The following is a 16,910-nucleotide window of genomic DNA, read 5'->3' as shown; positions in this document are numbered from 1 at the left end:
CCATGTGTCACTGTAAATATGGGGAAAATACTGTATTACAATATTACTAATCAATTGATTAGAAGGTCAAGATTTAGCTATGTCTCTCTGTGTCACAGAGATTACAATATTGTAAATGTTTGTACAGTTTGCATTACAGATAATGAAGGACCTCAAACAAAGGAACAGTTCTATAATACCATGGTTTAGAATGTCTACGTAGGACAGAATGTCAAGGGAAATCGTTGTTTTATTATCAATAACTCGATTATCTTTACCACACATGATTGTAGCAAGAGTGCATGAGCTGTATGCAGTACGTTGTATACCACGTGTCAAACTCATTCCATAGAGGGCCATGTGTCTGCAGGTTTTTGTTCTTCCCTTGTACTTGATTGATGAATTAAGGTCACTAATTAGTAAAGAACTCCCCTCACCTGGTTGTCTAGGTCTTAATTGAAAGGAAAAAACGAAAACTTGCAGACACTAGGCCCTCCACGGAATGATTTTGACACCCCGACTGTATACTGTACAACAGTATATTTCACCACTGCATTCAACAGCCATGTCTCTATATGCAAACAGCTGGAGGGGGACTAGAACCAGAGGAAGACAGGTCTGTCAGCTATGGGAGTCACCGACAGAAATCAACTCCAGCACCCTAGTGAACACAGTCATATGGAGAAACAAAGCAGCAACATTAGACTAGTTCAAACTAGTTAACTGTGGTTGTTGGTTGTGAGATGTGGTTTGAATATCAATGGCTTATGTGTTACAGAAAACACACACTATACTGTTGACTTTGGTATGGTATCACAATCGACTTTCACACAAGTATATCACATCCATATATAGTCAGACTACTGACAACAGAACAGAGGGGCAATTTCCATTAAATGTGAAAGAGTTTATATTGTATGTTTTCAAATAGATTAAGTAATAATGTATAATGTGCCATTGCTGATTATTATTTTATTTTTTACGGTTGTACATAAATGAACTACAATTCATTCTGGAGCACTTGTGTTTAGTGTACTCAATAATAAAGATATAAATGCTATCTAAAATTCACTTTATTGCAGTTTATTATGAGCACATAAGACAATCGAGTAGTTATAATTGTTTTACATTTGTATTTAGTCTCCTCAGGCACTTCTCAGACAGGCCTATTTGGGGGAATAGAATTGTCGTTCGAAGTTTATTTGAGTTTTACGGGGAATTTCCAGCATTAGCGACACTCTTTATACAACCTGGACTCATGGGTAGACGTAACATAGTAAACTTAAAACCGAGACACTCCAATTGGTCTGTTATGTTACATTTCATTTGGTATGTATTAATTTGTGAATCTCCATCATTCATTTAATAAGAAATGTTATGAATTGCAATTTGTTGTTAGCTAGGTGGCTAATGTTAGCTAGGCTAGTGGTTAGGGTAAGGGGTACAGGAGGTTGGTGGCACCTTAATTGGGTAGGACGGGCTCGTGGTAATGGCTGGAGAGGAATAGGTGGAATGGTAGCAAATACATCAAAAACATGGTTTCTGTGTGTTTGATCCCATTCCATTTGCTCCGTTCCAGACAATATTATGAGCCGGTTAGGAGTTAGGTTAAAGGGTTAAGGTTTAGCTAACATGCTAATAGTTGAATAGTAGCTAAACAGTTGTAAGTAGTTGCAATGTTGGTAATTAGCTAGAATGCTAAAGTTGTCCGTGATCAGATTTGAACACACAACTTTGGGTTGCTAGACATTCACATTATACACTCACCCATCCACCCTGACAACCACATACTTTATTTTTTGCCTTAACTAACCTTCTGTCTCATGTAACCAAACTAAATGTAACATTTACTAATCCCGGATTACTATGTTACGTCTCATCTATGAGACCAGGTTGCGTTATAAAAGTGCGCCTACGTGCTCTATGACCAAGGAGCAAAGAGTTTAAGCTTTACAACCGGGGGGAGTTTTCACTCTGGGTGGAATTTGGACAAAGTTCCTGTCTAACGTATTCCCTGAATTCTACAGACTATCATCGGGGGAAATACACACGTTAATACATATTTCAGATTGTGTAAATAGCAGGATTACATTCTGCATATTAGGGTGGCAATATCATAATCTTGAAAGACACCTGCGAAACATCAGGTATTCGATTGGGAGGGAAGTCATTGGGCGTTCACGGCTGGAAAGGGTAAGGTAAGGCCGTCTCAAATTGCAAATCACCTTGACAGTTTGAGCAGGGTTCAGACTAACTTTATTATAAATCTGTGAAGTATTAGGCCGTGTTATCTGATAACACAAAATCGCAGTTCTGATGGCAAGATCTAATGCCCGAGTTTGTGACATGATTTCAGTTCCTCCTTTTTAAATTCATTCCCACTACAAACACCTTCGCTCAAATGGGTGGCAGCGAGAGATTGTATCCGGATTCGGGAGGGAGAATTGTAGTCAAATTGATACATTGAGATGGTATTAGTCTGATTAATCATGCTGTAATACACAATTTTGGTATATACAGCCTGAAACGAATGCCTGTAAAGTCGTGTAAATGCTGCTTAGAAGCTAGCCCATGATCATGAGTCTCAGTTACATTACATTTACATAAAGTAAGAGTCATTGGATGAAGGCGGCTTCTGTAAAATTGTGTTTTGTTAGGAGGCGCGACGCTCGGTCTGAACATTAGCATGCGTTGTTTGCGGTACAGTTTTGGAAGCATAAGGACCTTATCTTTCATATCAGCGAGAAATAGTTTTCAAAAAATATATATTAAATTGATACACAACTTTTTATAGGGTTAGGTTCCCACAAGGCCATATTTCCATGTTACAGAGCTTGTTTAAGGAAAACGGATGGAAGATGGTGGACTACCTGTGCTAATTAGCTATCTGCGTCTCTGAACACGTGTAAACGGAAGACAGGCACCACAAACGTGTTGTCACTGAAAAATACTGTCAGCTACAAAAGCGTTAAAACTGGTTTAAACAGTGAACAGTAAGTGTGTATTTAGCGTTTGTGAAATAATTTTTGATGTGATATGAAAGTAGAGGGATTTATGTTTCTATAACTGTACCACAATTGAGAATAAATTCATGTTTAGATGGAGTATTTGGCTGTTTTGTCTTCCAGAGCCAATTCAACCTTTAAACAGAACATGCATGGCCTTGGAATAAGGAGTAACGTTATGCTTGGACTCTACAAGGTGTCGAAAGCGTTCCACAGGGATGCTGGACCATGTTGACTCCAATGCTTCCCACAGTTGTCAAGTTGGCTTGATGTCCTTTGGGTCGTGGACCATTCTTGATACACAAAGTAAACTGTTAACTGTCAAACCCAGCAGCGTTGCAGTTCTTGAGACAAACCGGTGTGCCTGGCACCTACTACCATAACCTGTTTAAAGGCACTTAAATATTTTTTCTTGCCCATTCACCCTCTGAATGGCACACATACACAATTCATGTCTCAAGGCTTAAAAATCCTTCTTTAACTTGTCTCCTCCCCTTCATCTACACTGATGGAAGTGGATTTAACAAGTGACATCAATAAGGGATCATAGTTTTCACCTGGATTCACCTGGCCAGTCAATGTTATGGAAAGAGCAGGTGTCCTTAATGTTTTGTATACTCAGTGTATACTGGAGTTGCTTACCAAGACGACATTGAATGTTCCTGAGTGGCCTTGTTACAGTTTTGACTTAAATCGGCTTGAAAATCTATGGCAAGACTTGAAAAGGTTGTCTAGCAATGATCTATCGCCCCGTAGCACTCACTTCTGTCATCATGAAGTGCTTTCAGAGACTAGTCAAGGATCATATCACCTCTACCTTACCTGCCACCCTAGACCCACTTCAATTTGCTTACTGCCCCAATATTCAAATTCGACCTCCAGATGTCCCATAGTAATGAACGTGTCGGGAAGAGACAGACAGGTAGGCAGCTTTTCTCAGCCAGTCGAAATCATGAATCCGCATAATTTTTATGGATGTATACAAAGAACTATCAATAGAAAATAGGTCAAACGAAATGAAGTGCAGCTAGTTTGAAGTCTTTCCAGCTTCAGTTGGAAGTGATTGTGTTAGCTGTGTTGTTGGCTAGCTCTCGAACAAGTGTCCTGACGAGAGAGCACATTTTCTATGCCAGGTGAAATCGCGAATCATTAGCTCATTGTTATGGATGTATCCAAATAAATGTCACTGGAAATCAGCTTATGCAAATGCAGCTACTTCGTTGTTGGGGCGGCGCACAATTGGCCCAGTGTCGTCCAGGGTCTGGGAGGGAATGGCCGGCAGGGATGTAGCTCAGTTGGTAGAGCATGGCGTTTGCAACGCCAGGGTTGTGGGTTCGATTCCCACGGGGGGCCAGTATGAAAAAAAGTATAATGTATGCACTCACTACCTGTAAGTCGCTCTGAATAAGAGCGTCTGCTAAATGACTAAAATGTAAATGTAAAAATGTTGTTATTCTGGCTGCACTGTTTGATGTGACTGTAAGTTAGCCGTAGTTGGCTAGCTAGCAAGCAAGGGATAAGAACGTTGCCAGCCAGTATGGCAATGGAACGTTTAGAACTAACAACTGGGTCGCGTCCATAGATATAGAACAAAAAGACTGAAAGACTGGGTCGCGTCTCTGGCAACCGAACCGATAGAATGAACGACCAGCCGGCTTGGGTAGCAACCCTAGATTTGTGTCGGGACTATATTACATTTCTTGTGGAAGGATGAAATACACTGCTCAAAAAAATAAAGGGAACACTAAAATAACACATCCTAGATCTGAATGAATGAAATAATCTTATTAAATACTTTTTTCTTTACATAGTTGAATGTGCTGACAATAAAATCACACAAAAATTATCAATGGAAATCAAATTTATCAACCCATGGAGGTCTGGATTTTGAGTCACACTCAAAATTAAAGTGGAAAACCACACTACAGGCTGATCCAACTTTGATGTAATGTCCTTAAAACAAGTCAAAATGAGGCTCAGTAGTGTGTGTGGCCTCCACGTGCCTGTATGACCTCCCTAAAACGCCTGGGCATGCTCCTGATGAGGTGGCGGATGGTCTCCTGAGGGATCTCCTCCCAGACCTGGACTAAAGCATCCGCCAACTCCTGGGCAGTCTGTGGTGGGTGGAGCGAGACATGATGTCCCAGATGTGCTCAGTTGGATTCAGGTCTGGGGAACGGGCGGGCCAGTCCATAGCATCAATGCCTTCCTCTTGCAGGAACTGCTGACACACTCCAGCCACATGAGGTCTAGCATTGTCTTGCATTAGGAGGAACCCAGGGCCAACCGCACCAGCATATGGTCTCACAAGGTGTCTGAGGATCTTATCTCGGTACCTAATGGCAGTCAGGCTACCTCTGGCGAGCACATGGAGGGCTGTGCGGCCCCCCAAAGAAATGCCACCCCACACCATGACTGACCCACCCCCAAACCGGTCATGCTGGAGTATGTTGCAGGCAGCAGAACGTTCTCCACGGCGTCTCCAGACTCTGTCACGTCTGTCACATGTGCTCAGTGTGAACCTGCTTTCATCTGTGAAGAGCACAGGGCGCCAGTGGCGAATTTGCCAATCTTGGTGTTCTCTGGCAAATGCCAAACGTCCTGCACGGTGTTGGGCTGTAAGCACAACCCCCACCTGTGGACGTCGGGCCCTCATACCACCCTCATGGAGTCTGTTTCTGACCGTTTGAGCAGACACATGCACATTTGTGGCCTGCTGGAGGTCATTTTGCAGGGCTCTGGCAGTGCTCCTCCTGCTCCTCCTTGCACAAAGGCGGAGGTAGCGGTCCTGCTGCTGGGTTGTTGCCCTCCTACGGCCTCCTCCACGTCTCCTGATGTACTGACCTGTCTCCTGGTAGCGCCTCCATGCTCTGGACACTACGCTGACAGACACAGCAAACCTTCTTGCCACAGCTCGCATTGATGTGCCATCCTGGATGAGCTGCACTACCTGAGCCACTTGTGTGGGCTGTAGACTCCGTCTCATGCTACCACTAGAGTGAAAGCACCGCCAGCATTCAAAAGTGACCAAAACATCAGCCAGGAAGCATAGGAACTGAGAAGTGGTCTGTGGTCACCACCTGCAGAACCACTCCTTTATTGGGGGTGTCTTGCTAATTGCCTATAATTTCCACCTGTTGTCTATTCCATTTGCACAACAGCATGTGAAATGTATTGTCAATCAGTGTTGCTTCCTAAGTGGACAGTTTGATTTCACAGAAGTGTGATTGACTTGGAGTTACATTGTGTTGTTTAAGTGTTCCCTTTATTTTTTTGAGCAGTGTAGTTTGAATAAATTAATCAAAGTAAAGTTTTTAATGAAAATATGTCAATCATTATTTGAATATGTTGGTAACCCGTTGTATAAAAGTGATAATGCCCTCGAAGCCGGTGTTTGGAGGATACTATTGGCATGGTTTTCCGGCCCTCGACTTCGTCTCTGGCATAACAACACCCAGTTGAAGTCGGAAGTTTACATACACTTAGGTTGGTTTTTCAACCCCTCCACAAATGTCTTGTTAACAAACTATAGTTTTGGCAAGTCGGTTAGGACATCTACTTTGTGCATGACACAAGTCATTTTTCCAACAATTGTTTACACACAGATTATTTAACTAATAAATTCACTGTATCACAATTCCAGTGGGTCAGAAGTTTACACACTAAGTTGACTGTGCCTTTAAACAGCATGGAAAATTCCAGAAAATGTCATGGCTTTAGAAGCTTCTGATAGGCTAATTTACATCATTTTAGTCAATTGGATGTGTACCTGTGGATGTATTTCAATACCTACCTTCAAACTCAGTGCCTCTTTGCTTGACATCATGGGAAAATCAAAAGAAATCAGGCAAGACCTCAGAAAAATTATTGTAGACCTCCACAAGTCTGGTTCATCCTTGGGAGCCATTTCCAAACGCCTGAAGGTACCACGTTCATCTGTACAAACAATGGTACGCAAGTATAAACACCATGGGACCATGCAGCCGTCATACCGCTCAGGAAGGAGACGCGTTCTGTCTCCTAGAGATTAACGTACTTTGGTGCGAAAAGTGCAAATCAATCCCAGAACAACAGCAAAGGACCTTGTGAAGATGCTGGAAGAAATAGGTACAAAAGTATCTATATCCACAGTAAAACGAGTCTTATATCGACATAACCTGAAAGGCCGCTCAGCAAGGAAGAAGCCATTGCTCCAAAACCGCCATAAAAAAGCCAGACTACGGTTTGCAACTGCACATGGGAACAAAGATCGCACTTTTTGGAGAAATGTCCTCTGGTCTGATGAAACAAAAATAGAACTGTTTGGCCATAATGACCATCGTTATGTTTGGAGGAAAAAGGGGGTGGCTTGCAAGCCGAACAACACCATCCCAACCGTGAAGCACGGGGTGGCAGCATCATGCTGTGGGGTGCTTTGCTGCAGGAGGGACTGGTGCACTTCACAAAATAGATGGTGTCAAGAGGAAGGAAAATTATGTGGATATATTGAAGCAACATCTCAAGACAGCAGTCAGGAAGTTAAAGCTTGGTCGCAAATGGGTCTTCCAAATGAACAATGACCCCAAGCATACTTCCAAAGTTGTGGCAAAATGGCTTAAGGACAACAAAGTCAAGGTATTGGAGTGGCCATCACAAAGCCCTGACCTCAATCCTATAGAAAATGTGTGGGCAGAACTGAAAAAGCGTGTGCAAGCAAGGAGGCCTACAAACCTGACTCAGTTACACCAGCTCTGTCAGGAGGAATGGGCCAAAATTCACCCAACTTATTGTGGGAAGCTTGTGGAAGGCTACTCGAAACGTTTGACCCAAGTTAAACAATTTAAAGGCAATGCTACCAAATACTAATTGAGTATATGTAAACTTCTGACCCACTGGGAATGTGATGAAAGAAATAAAAGCTGAAATAAATAATTCTCTCTACTATTATTCTGACATTTCACATTCTTAAAATAAAGTGGTGATACTAACTGACCTAAGACAGGGAACTTTTACTAGGAGTTTAAATGTATTTGGCTAAGGTGTATGTAAACTTCCGACTTCAACTGTATCCTCCAAACACCGGCTTCTTGGGCATTATCACTTAATTGTGACATTACATTCAGTGTTGTGATATCTTATTATAGTCAGTGTTGTGACATTACATTTGTATCAAGGTAGAGGGAGGTTGTGCTCTAAGCTTGGGTGTACACTGAGTATACTAAACATATTTTCCCCTCAGAACAGCCTCAATATGTCGGGGCATGGACTCTACAAGGTGTCGAAAGCGTTCTACAGGGATGCTGGCCCATGTTGACTCCAATGCTTCCCACAGTTGTCAAGTTGGCTGGATATAATCTGTGTGGTGGACTGTTCTTGATACACACAGGAAACTGTTGAGCATGAAAAACCCAGCAGTGTTGCAGTTCTTGACACAACCCGGTTCACCTGGCTAGGGCTGTTACGGTGACCGTATTACTGCCACACCGGCAGTCACAAGTCAAATTCCACGTAACAGTTTAGTCACAGTAATTAGGCTTCTCCAAGCTCTGATGCTGCTGATGGTCATTAGCAGCCTACCAAACTTGCTAACTGCCTGGTACTCGGCACTCTATTTTCCCTCTTATAATTTACATTTAAGCCATTTAGCAGACGCTCTTATCCAGAGTGACTTACAAATTCACTCTGATATCAATGCAAATGTAATCAAAAGTCTAATCAAACACTTCATGAGCTCATGTTGTGCAACATTTCTACAGGCTATGCAATTGCGTGAGAAAACAGAGTGATGGCCTCTATTAAAAAGAGGATCCCATCAGCTTTCAATAGGGTAGGCCTACTATATTTATTTCTCAACTTTCATAATATTAAACACATTGTTTCTCTTTACAACCGGAGTATAGCCTACCTAGCTGGCATGAAAATGAACCACAGGAAAAGTGTCCTCCATTCACTATTTAAGTGCATAGATTACGTATTTTTGTCCACTGCCCCTGTTTCGAGACCGGTGCATGATTATTTTTCATTTACATTTTAGTCATTTAGCAGACGCTCTTATCCAGAGTGACTTACAGTTAGTGAATGCATATGTTTTTTTATTTTTATTTTTTTCATACTGGCCCCCCGTGGGAAACGAACCCACATCCCTGCCGGCCAAACCCTCCCCTACCTTGGACGACGCTGGACCAATTGTGCGCCACCCATGGGTCTCCCGGTTGCGGCCGGCTGCGACAGAGCCTGGACTCTAACCAGGATCTCTAGTGGCACAGCTAGCACTGCGATGCAGTGCCTTAGACCACTGCGCCACTCGGGAGTCAATTATCCATTCTCAATCAAAATAAGTTTCACACATATTTAGTATATGTAAAGACAAGATTAAATCAAGAATAGTGTGATGGGTGACAATATTAGCCTATCACGTGTGAATGATGCCCAGCTTAAGGCAAGAAACGGTGCATACGTTGTTTTGAGCTTAAAATGTGAAGAAATAGCCTAATAGTTTATCAACATTTTAAGCTAAACGTTCTCATCTGTTGCGTCAGGATCATTGCTTAAAACAGGTTTTTTTATGCTAATGGTTGTATTAATTTGGGATCTATCGCATCCCACAACTGTCCCAGACTATGTTTGGAATATTTATTGTTATTATTATCTCGCATAGAATAGGTCAACTTTTGTACTATGGGGGATAGTAGATTGACATACTGTAGGCTAGTGTTTTTGCTGTTCGTTAGGCCTACTCATCTTGTTGGCTGATGAAAAGTAAATGTGGACAGTTCTTCCAATATCTTCCATATGCGCCTCGGAATTGGCTAAGGCGCACAGTTGCGTCCCTGACGTCTGTCTTCACTTGTAGCCTGTGAGAAAGACCCTATCACATGACTGAGAGCTATGTGAGTGAGAGGTGCTTCGGCACGCAGCAGGGAGATGGGAATTATAATTATTATATTCAGCCCAAGGGCACAACGGCCACTGGCTGCGAAAGGTATGGATATTTTTAGGGGGCATTACGGCCACACAAAGGGGATGCAGCCGAGAAATTTGAGGCATTATCAAGTGCTTGTCAAATTGTGAATGAGAGACTGATGAAGTGGTGTACAGCCTGTACAAAAAACAAAGCAGAGCTCATGCCTTTCATTAGACTTTTTTCAAATCATCATTAGTCACATGCAGCCTTAGAATGTATTAAAATCAAAACATATAGCCCAGCATTTCTATCACAACTAAAGTTACATAAATAACTCTAAATTAAGCATATACTGTAGGAGTACCTGTTTCTTTGTTAACCGCTCAACACAGAATAGCCGCATGTGCGTACTCCTTCAGTTTGGAGAAAATAGCCTTTCTATTTTATTCAGCTATGTTCAATTGTATTCTTCTATAAAATAATGCCACGGAATTCTAAGCAAATCTTGTCTGATAAATGAACTAGTGTAGCTCACAGCCATATGGCATAGCCAGATCAGGACCTAACATAAGGACAACTCAGAGTATGCTATTCTGTTCTTCTGAAATGGACTACATTTTCTTCATATCATGTTTCTTTAGACCTGTCTAAAATAAATAATGGATTTATTGTGATGGTGTAGGCTATATTACATGGATTTATTAGACTTTTTAAAATGTAGAAGTTCCAAAGTTCTACATCAGTGGCTTGTAGGCTATGCGTAGAAGCCAGGAGATGCTAAATGTATTTGTTAATTAACAGTCAATTACCGTGAGACTGGAAGTTATTTACTTGACAATCACCGGCTGACAATTTCATGACCGCCACAGCCATACACCTGGCACCTACTACCATACCCCGTTCAAAGGTACTTAAATATTTTGTCTTGCCCATTCACCCTCTGAATGGCACACATACACAATCCATGTCTCAATTGTCTCAAGGCTTAAAAATCCTTATTTAACCTGTCTTCTCCCCTTCATCTACACTGATTTGAAGTGGATTTAACAAGTGACATCAATAAGGGATCATAGCTTTCACCTGGTCAGTCTGTCATGGAAAGAACATTGTGTACATATCAGTTGTATTACTATGCATACTACCTTCCTGTAATTACTTTTTATTTGTTTTAATTTTGACTTGATTATTATTGACATTGTACTGCAATGTTGAGGGAGCTAGCACGTAAGCATTTCACTGCACCTTTTATACCTGTTGTAAACTGTACGTGAAATTTAATTTGATTTGCAGGACATGCCAACTTACTGTTTAAGTGCCTTGAACCAGGGGTTTCTGGCTTTGTATAATAGAAGATTGTCATTGAGTCTGTTGTACAGAATCTTGCACTACGACTGCTATTTTTGCAACGTCTGTATTTGTTGTAGAACACCTGACTTGAGTAATGTGTTTGCTTGTCAACTTGAAAGCATACCAAGGCCTAACCATTGTTGCTATAGGAGGCTTTTTCATACATTCATGCTTCTGATATTGTCACTGTACCATAACGTTCACGTCAATAATGTATAGGGTATATATTATAATGTTGAATACACTGTTATCACAAAACATTCCATATCAGGAATATGTTTCATACGAAAGTCATGCACACTCTTCATAGGCTGTAGGCTACACTCTTAGGCCAAAGTGGTATTACATTCAGACTCCCTAAACAAGTTGTTTTCATGGTATGGTCGGCCTTTTAGAGATCCATCAGTGTCAGATTTCTGTGTTGTTGTTTAGGGGCCCTTTGCTGCACTAGGAGCTAAAAGGAGTAAGTACTGTCAGTGTTTGCTGAATCCACGTTAAGTGACTCATAGCATAATATGGAGGTATCATTATGAGACAGTCATTTTGCCCATATCCTCCATTTACATTGTGAAATGCTCTTCCTGTAAATTACACTGTGAATGTTCTAGTTGTAAACTGAAAAGAAACAAGTGGAAGTGCCAGCAGTTTACAATCTTCTGTTGGTTATAATATAGTAATACAACCTGAACACAGCCTGAGCAACGTGTAGTGTTGGTTTAGCATGTTTTAGGAGGGCTAGACCCACAAAAGGGACGTACAGGACATTTTTGGGGTAATATATTGTCACTGGAAATACCAACACATTCACAAAGTGAAGTATTTAAAGACTGTGATACATTACCATGGTATATATTATGTTGCCATGCACACTACCTCCAACAATACATTTTAACGGATTTCAAACCACAGGGCTAGCCTTTAATTTGGACTTTATAGTCTTGAGGAAGATTTCCTAGAACTTCACTACAATAGTATAGACCTACATTATTTCCTGGTGCTTTTTGGTCAATGAATGGCTCATTCACATGATTAATTCAGCTCTCTTTGATTGGAACTATTCCAGCTGCACTTTATCATGTAAAATATGTTTGTGAAGAACTAAAACACAGCTTAATGTAACCCTCCATGAACTTCTCTGGCTTTGGCCCCCTTCCCAGCCACATTGTGTCTATTCCAGGAAGTTGTTCATTGTCATCTGATTTCAGCTAGTCTGGGCCTTTGCCAGTTTTTATTTTGTTGTTACATTCCTGCTCCTTAATGTGAAAACAACTTTACTCTCTCACACATTGCAGGTTAGGTCTACGGTTCTTCCCTTGAGTCTCCTCTCCCCAGTCTGGTGGTGTGGCACTTCTGGTGGGTCCAGGTGGAGGATGTGTTCCAGTGGTGGTCCAGACAGCTCTGGCCATGGGGGCAGCCGGTCAGGCTCCTCGTATGCCCTGTGTGCCCTGGGGGTGGGGCTCATAGCCCTGGGCATCGTCATGATCGTGTGGACTGTGGTGCCCGGCGATGCTTCCCAGACAACCAAGGCTCTGGGCAACTTCAGTGTCACTGTGCCAGTGGACCATGCTGGGTATGACGAGAAGGACAGGGAAACAGCGAAGACCTCATCAATAGCCTATGTGCTGGTGGGGGCGGGGCTGGCCATGCTGCTGCTGTCCATCTACCTGGCGGTGAGGAACAAGCGGAGGGGGTGCCAGAGAGGACAGGAGACACGGGCCGTAGGTGTCCCCTTTGTGGACCATGTGGCTGGGGAGGCAGGAGAGACGTGAGTGCTTCAATCGATTAGATAATCACTGTCTCCCGAGTGGCGCAGTGGTCTAAGGCACTGCATCGCAGTGCTAGCTGTGCCACTAGAGATCCTGTTTCGAATCCTGTCGTAGCCGGCTGCGACCAGGAGACCCATGGGGCGGCGCACAATTGGCCCAGCGTCGTCCAGGGTAGGGGAGGGAATGGCCGGCAGGGATGTAGCTCAGTTGGTAGAGCCAGGGTTGTGTGTTCGATTCCCACGGGGGGGCAGTATGAAAAAATAATGTATGCACTAACTAACTGTAAGTCGCTCTGGATAAGAGCGTCTTCTAAATGACTAAAATGTAAATGTAACAGTGACTGATTTTAATCATCCAAGAAGGTGTTCAAAGAGGCTTCGTTTTCACTATTAACCCATATGACTTAGTTTCTAGGATGATGCCTGGAACATTGATTGACAGTTGTTAAAGCACCAGTTAATCTACACTGAGTGTACAAAACATTAAGAACACCTTAATATTGAGTTGTCTTGCCCACTCACCCTCCAAATGGCGCACATACACAATCCATGTCTCAATTGTCTCAAGGCTTTAAAATCCTTCTTTAACCTGTCTCCTCACCTTCATCTACACTGATTTGAAGTGGATTTAACAAGTGACATCAATAAGGGATCATAGCTTTCACCAGGATTCACCTGGTCAGTCTGTCATGGAAAGAGCAGGTGTCCTTAATGTTTTGTACACAAAACTAGCACCAAATGTCAATACCAGTAGTAATTAAGGAATAAAAATCCATGAGAGAAAAAATATATATATTACGCTGTGCAACACTGCAAAGCTTTTTACCACTACTGGCTGGTGTGGCCAGTTGTGTGTACAACTTCCTGCATTACAAGTGGCTCTCCTTTGTGAGGTTGACAACAATGGCAGAAACATATAATTACAAAAGCTCTTATTGTCCTGGCAATGGATGTTTTGGAGATTATGATCAGTTAAGAAGCAGTACTTAGCTATTTTAGGCGTTTCTAGTATCCTTAAAAAAAACATGAAGAAATGTAAATGATAGCTGAAATGTTGCTCTTTTTTTTTACCGCCGTCCCTGTACATTGTTTTGCAGTGCAGAGGAGCCAGCACCAGCCTACGACGTGCCCAGCTATGAGGAGGTGGTCACCAGTGGCCAGTACCCCATACGTCAGAGCAACTTACGCCATAGCACCTCTCAGCTGCCTTCGTACGAAGACCTCATCAGTGCTGTGGAAAAAGAGGGGGAGGGCCCAAGAGCAGTCATTTCAGAGGATGTTCTTCCCACCACTCCGGCCCTGGCGCCCCAGCCCGCCCCCGCCGCTTCAGCCAACCCCCCCACACGCAGCAGCAGTCGGACCAGCCGGCTACTACGGCCACTAAGGGTACGCAGAATCAAGTCAGAGAAACTCCATCTGAAGGACTTCCGTTTTAAAGTCTGCAACCCTACTGATGTGAAGGTGACCATTGAACCCATCACGCCGCCACCACAGTATGATGATAAGATGCCTGAGTTCTGACAGCGCCCTCGGGCCTAGCAGGACTACAAGCATTGTTTTTCAATGTTGAGTAAAACAACACTATTGCTGGATCAGATGGACTAACAATAATAGTATTTCTGGAGAGCAGTGCCTTTATAACATATGCTTTGTGGATATAGGCCCTGAACTCACACATACCATCTCAGAGTGGGAGTGCTGATCTAGGATCTGTCCATACAATCTCATTAATTATGAACTGAAAGGCAAAACTGATCCTACATCAGCACTCCCACTGAGACGCTTCGTGGATACGGGCCCTGAGTCCAGAGGCCTGGCTGGTAGTCTTCTTCCTTCACACTGAGACAGACCGAGACACTTACATTGTTGCTTTGAATTAAGGTGTTTCTCTGCTCCATCTTGACTCGTTTATTGAAATCTGCTTAATGACCTATTTATTCCAGGGCTTATTTTTTATATGTGCACTATGCTGTCTGTTTAGAACACTGTGGCAGTTTTTTTTTAAGATGATTAGCTATCTTATTCTTATCTTGTGTACAAATACCTCTTCACATCCAGAAAATGTCCTTAATCTTTTAGATGGAATGCATATAATGGTATCATAATAGTGCCTTGGTAATTGTATTGTATCAGCAGAAACAATCCATGCCATCCGTTTGTCCCACACTGTGATTGCTCATGGACCACTGTAAACAAATGCCCTGTGAAAATTGTAGTTTCATGTCAGTTTATACAAAGAATGGCACAACTTTTTAAAATGTGTTTTATAGTACTACTATGTAGAGGACATGCTGAAGCCAAGGGATCATTAGAATACCTATATGTTGATTGGCCTCTGTCCTCTGTGTTGAAGTTTGGTGTTTGGAGAGTATTGAATGTGAATCATGAAAATGGCCACTTTCTATAACTGCAGCAACAATGAAAGGGAATAAGAGTTGTCTCAACAACTTTACCTTCAACGGAATAGCAATTAGAATACCCTCAAGTCCAAATAAACTGTAAGAGCTTTATCTCTGATAATTGATCTAATAATTAACTATGCACATTTTTACAGCGTTAGAGTGTTTTGGTAAGATTGCTTCAAGGATTCTTTGCTTATGTGGACCTTGAATGAATGTAACTTTATAGTGCTGACCCATTTCACCTGAATAGAGCCATGTTTGGGAGGATCATTGGAGAAGCATAATGTTCTTAGAATTTAACAGCAGTTATATTTATTCAAGATTTTTGGTCATCTGACACTGTAGGAGAAAATATTGAACAATTGTTCTCATGAGGGGGCGGTGTACTGTATATGTACCTAGCGTAGTTAACCAAACTAAATCGATAGTACTGTATGAATGACCTCTGGTCTGTAGGATTGGTTTGCGTGTATGTGCTGGTTTCTCTATTGACACAAATTTAAATAATAAGTAATGAAAGGTATTGGGGTAATTGTGTCTGTTTTTAAAAAGGTTAAATATCAATGTATTTGTTAAAAACATGTACAAAGCAAATTATTTTTGGATTTATGAGAAAATAAAACTGAATGACTAAATTGTGTTGTATGGATTACAATCTTATAATAATAATAATATGCCATTTAGCAGACGCTTTTATCCAAAGCGACTTACAGTCATGCGTGCATACATTTTTTTTGTGTATGGGTGGTCCCGGGGATCGAACCCACTACCTTGGCGTTACAAGCGCCGTGCTCTACCATCTTACACTGAACATTCAATATTTAAAGCTTTACCATCTCACATTAATTCATGTTACATGTGTAAACAAACAATATGTTGCCCAGAATGTTCTTTGGCCTACGGTTATATAATAAGATTGTAATTTTTTATATTGCCATAAAATTCCTATGGCTTCCTATTTTTCCAGCTCTTATTAACTGATATTTTAGCACCCTCTAGTGGTACAAAACTGTCTCAATGAAGCCATGTAAAGTGAAGGACTGGGTGGGAGTTTATTCCTGACCATGCGATCAGACAGGGGAAAACTGGGCCCATGGGTGGATTCATTACGTCTTGCAATGGAAACCGTTTAAGAACCAAACGGAAGCAAACGGAACGAAATGGGGCAGGAACTACCTGAATTTGTCCAGTAGAAACGCTCGTGTTCGATGCAAAACGTTTTCTGTTTGGAGTAAACGTTTTCTGTTGCAAAACATCGACATTATTATTATATTATTGCATATCTGTAACGTTCAACATTTGGCTACTGAACGTGGCCATGGGGTGTATTCACTATGTCTTCCAACGGAAACTGTTTACTGTTCAAGAAATAAACGGAAGCAAACAACCTAACGGAGAGGGACCTACCTGAATTTGTCCATAGAAACGCTAGTTTTTGTTGCAAAACGTTTTCCATTTGGAGTAAAATGTTTCTGTTGCAAAACGTTTTGCAACAGAATTGGCGTTTTCTGCACCAAAGAGTTCAGCAT

At 41.9% G+C, this 16,910-nt stretch overlaps 1 protein-coding gene across 2 annotated transcripts; it reads left to right on the top strand.

The window, feature by feature from the left end:
- The first annotated feature begins 1,908 nt into the window (after window positions 1-1,908).
- On the top strand, window positions 1,909-16,016 carry LOC311138426 (transmembrane protein 51-like). 2 transcript variants are annotated; one of them, XM_084173108.1, is made up of 3 exons: window positions 1,909-2,177; window positions 12,507-12,979; window positions 14,077-16,016. In XM_084173108.1, exons 2-3 carry the CDS (start codon window positions 12,585-12,587, stop codon window positions 14,498-14,500), a joined length of 819 nt encoding a protein of 272 aa, XP_084029234.1. In that variant the 5' UTR covers window positions 1,909-2,177; window positions 12,507-12,584; the 3' UTR covers window positions 14,501-16,016. The 2 variants fall into 2 exon arrangements, with proteins under 2 accessions (XP_084029234.1, XP_084029235.1); XM_084173109.1 differs by having other exon boundaries at window positions 2,091-2,172.
- The last annotated feature ends 894 nt before the right edge of the window (window positions 16,017-16,910 follow it).

The sequence above is a fragment of the Coregonus lavaretus genome (genome assembly GCF_964263955.1).
Source record: "Coregonus lavaretus genome assembly, chromosome: 12".
Taxonomy (NCBI): domain Eukaryota; kingdom Metazoa; phylum Chordata; class Actinopteri; order Salmoniformes; family Salmonidae; genus Coregonus; species Coregonus lavaretus.
Note: the sequence above shows the minus strand (reverse complement) of the source record. Positions and strands in the feature narration are given on the sequence as shown.